Source organism: Grammomys surdaster, unplaced genomic scaffold, assembly GCF_004785775.1.
Source record: "Grammomys surdaster isolate TR1022 unplaced genomic scaffold, NIH_TR_1.0 218, whole genome shotgun sequence".
NCBI classification, from domain to species: Eukaryota; Metazoa; Chordata; class Mammalia; order Rodentia; family Muridae; genus Grammomys; species Grammomys surdaster.
Window position 1 is genome coordinate 3,296,052 of NW_021604663.1, and position 3,298 is coordinate 3,299,349.

Here is a 3,298-nt window from a genome sequence, read left to right on the forward strand (position 1 = left end):
AGTAAATAGACATTTTGTAGCAAGTTCAGGAATAGCCTGATCTACTTATGGCTCTATCTCAAGGTAAGTAAGTAAGTAAATACACATTTTGTAGCAAGTTCAGGGCCAGCCTGATCAACATAAGACTACCTCCAAATTAATAAATACACAGTTTTTAGATGGCCAATCATGATAGAGGCCATGGACAGTCTAAGGGTACCGGGAAATCACCATCAGGGGACACTGATAGCCATGTGCCCAGCAAGATAACAAAAATAAGTTTCCACAAACTGTTGCCAATGCTGACTTATGCACACACATAAGAGAACATGAATGAGCATTACATGCTAGGACATGCCATGGTCATGAGAAGCTAGGCTATGTCTTCCAATGCTTTTCCCTCCTGGGAATGAGATAGAAATTCCCTCCTTTTTATATAATGATCATAAATCTCCTCCTCAGCTCTTCCCACACACATCAAAATGGGAGCGCGACACAGCTCTTCAGATGACAGGCTTCAGGGACTTGACACATGAAGTGATTGAATTGTCAAGCTCCCCCTCAGTGTAGGTATCTCTCCTACCAGATCTGTATGTTGGAGGACCGGAAACAGTTTCCTCTTGCGAGCATCCCATGAGGAGCAGCTCCCATAGGGCCCACAGTTGCCTTTTTGCCAGCAATTTCCAAGTTCTTCATATTTGAGGATGACTTGTTCTTTCTCCTCATCCTGGATCTTATCCTAACTCCTGATGTCTTTTCCTTCCAGAGAGCTCACCCAACCTCCTTGGTCTCTACCTGGTGTCTCTGGCATTATCTACCATAGACATGAACTCCAGCTCCAAAGCCCATTGAACCTCTCAACCCCCAGCCCAGTTAGCTCATGTAATACCAAGACTCAGATTTCCAGACAAAATGACTCCCTTTTCACTGTAATGATGAACAGTGGACATGGACGTGTACCTTCTAGACTCATCAATAAAAACCAAAAGCTGGAGTGATACAGAATAACATCTGTATCACTTAACTAAAGCTTAGGTGGGAGAGATGTCTTTCTAAAAGGGTCATAGTGATTCTGGTCTGGGAACATGGCTCATGTTTGTCTCCATTGGATGTACTGAAATGCTTTGGACAATGTAAATACTCACGTGTGTAGAGGTGTTTTCCTTCAGAGATGAGTGTAATACTCAATGCAGGGGTTCTCAACCTTCTTAATGCTATGACTCTTTAATATAGTTTCTAGTGTTGTGGCGACTCTCCCAACATAAAATTATTTCCATTGCTACTTGATAACTGTAATTTTGCACCAGCTCTGAACTGTCATATGATATCTGTGTTTTCCAACAGTCTTTGGGGGTTCATGACCCACATGTTGAAAACCATTGCTATAAGGTATGAAACATCTGCACCAACAGTGCCAGTGACAGACAGACAAATCAAAGACAACAGGGACATCTGGGGAGTCAAAAGAAACAAGACAATGGACTTTCAGAAAAGTCTTTAAGGTTGGTAATTCATTTGGAACATGGTGAATATATAGAAGAGTCTGGGAAGGCAAAGGCTTCTGGGAATTCTCCAAGTCCTCCTTCGTCTCTGCCACTCAGCCCCTGGCACAGCATCCTTGTCAGGTACCTGGGGATTTGCCTGTTTGGACCTGAAGGTAAATCGTGTTTTCTTTGGCCTTTGATTTCCTGTACCATAAATAAATAAATAAATAAATAAATAAATAAATAAATAAATAAATAAAATTAATGAACAGTCAATGCCTTGTTTGTCTGATTCTTGAAAGAGGGTCTTGTAATATAGCCCTTGCTGGCCTGTCACTCAATGGAAATGCTGGTCTCAAAGTCACTATATAGATTAGGCTGCCTTAGTGTCCCAAGTATTGGAATGACAGTAACAAAACCATCATGCTTGATTTAACAATCTTGACAATGAAACTAGCAAAGTTGAGACATGGGGAACATTGTGTAAGATGGGGCAGAAAGAAGAAAGAGCCAGAGGATGGGTACACGTGCTATGTAACACTGTCTTCTGGACATGATATGGCCATCACACCCATGAGCTCACTGTAACTATGGTTACCTACATGAGACCTGTACAAGATCAAGCCAGTAAGTTCAGTCCAGATTCCAACAGGCAGCACTGGTTGGATTTATTGGTTGTGGGACAGTACTATGCTCTGAGCAGAACCACTACCCTTTTCCTCAGACAGCTGTGTCTGTGAAAGATCACCACAGCTGGACTGTTGACATTCTCTTCTAAGAGGAGGATGGATGTGGGGAGGACCATTAGACTCTACTAAGTATGCAGTCCCTCCTCCCAGCCAGGTATACGCAGTCTGCCCTAATTATATGACCTTAGGGTCTCAGGGAGATGCTAGGGTGTGTAAACTGAGGAAACCTAGAAGAATGTCCTCCATCCATATGAGGGGACGACTTTCCAGTGCTGCTGCTTTTGGTTCACCCATGATATTACTTATAACCCCTGACACAGGATCTGTAAGTAATTCCAATATACCTATTGGTTTCCCAGGAATAATTCTGATAGAATCAAACTTTAGTTTGTCACTGGGACCTTAGAAGGAGTAAGGGAAATACATTGTCTCGTTTCCTTGCCCAGGAGAAAAAAATCTCAAAAAATGGAGTACCAAAAACAAAAACAAACAAACAAGCAAAAAGAACAGAACAAGACATGGGGGAGAGGAATACACTGCAAGAAACTGGGGGATATGTTGGGGAGACAGAGTACCTGGGAGAAGCATTGCAGGGGGGGGAGACAGAGTATCTGGGGGAAGTGTTACAGGACAGAGTGTCTGGGGGAAGTGCTGGGGGACAGAATACTTGGGGGGAGTGCTGGGGGACAAAGTACCTGGGGGAAGTGCTGGGGGACAGAGTGCCTGGGGGAAGTGCTGGGGGACAGAGTGTCTGGGGGAAGTGCTGGGGGACAGAGTATCTGGGGGGAGTGCTGAGGGACAAAGTGTCTAGGGGAAGTGCTGGGGGACAGAGTGTCTGGGGGAAGTGTTGGGGACAGTTGCCAGTAGATAGGATCAAGATGGGTTATTTACAGGTATAAAACTGTCAACAAATAAAAAGAGAGAGATGTTCTGTTTTAAGAAAAGAAAAAAATGCAGGAGTGTCTCAAAATGGAGAGAACAGGAGAGCTGGCAATAGAGAAAGACCGGGCTTCCTATGGATGGCTCTCACACTGCTTCTGGTATGGCCTTTAAGTTAACAATAGAACAAACGCTGCCTACATTAGAGTTCAGACCAGAAGTGTGCAGCCTTCCCCGCTCCTACAGGCAGGAGTGGACGGACGGAAG

The 3,298-nt window shown here is 44.1% G+C and overlaps 1 protein-coding gene across 1 annotated transcript in view; it reads right to left on the reverse strand.

The window, feature by feature from the left end:
• Positions 1–1,459: 1,459 nt before the first annotated feature.
• Positions 1,460–3,298, reverse strand: part of LOC114625476 (solute carrier family 22 member 1) — a 26,922-nt gene continuing 25,083 nt past the window's right edge. Inside the window, exon 11 of the mRNA XM_028772748.1 lies at positions 1,460–1,667. Coding sequence (XP_028628581.1) covers positions 1,601–1,667 — 67 coding nt within the window. The 3' untranslated portion in view covers positions 1,460–1,600. The remainder of the gene's footprint in view (positions 1,668–3,298) is intronic.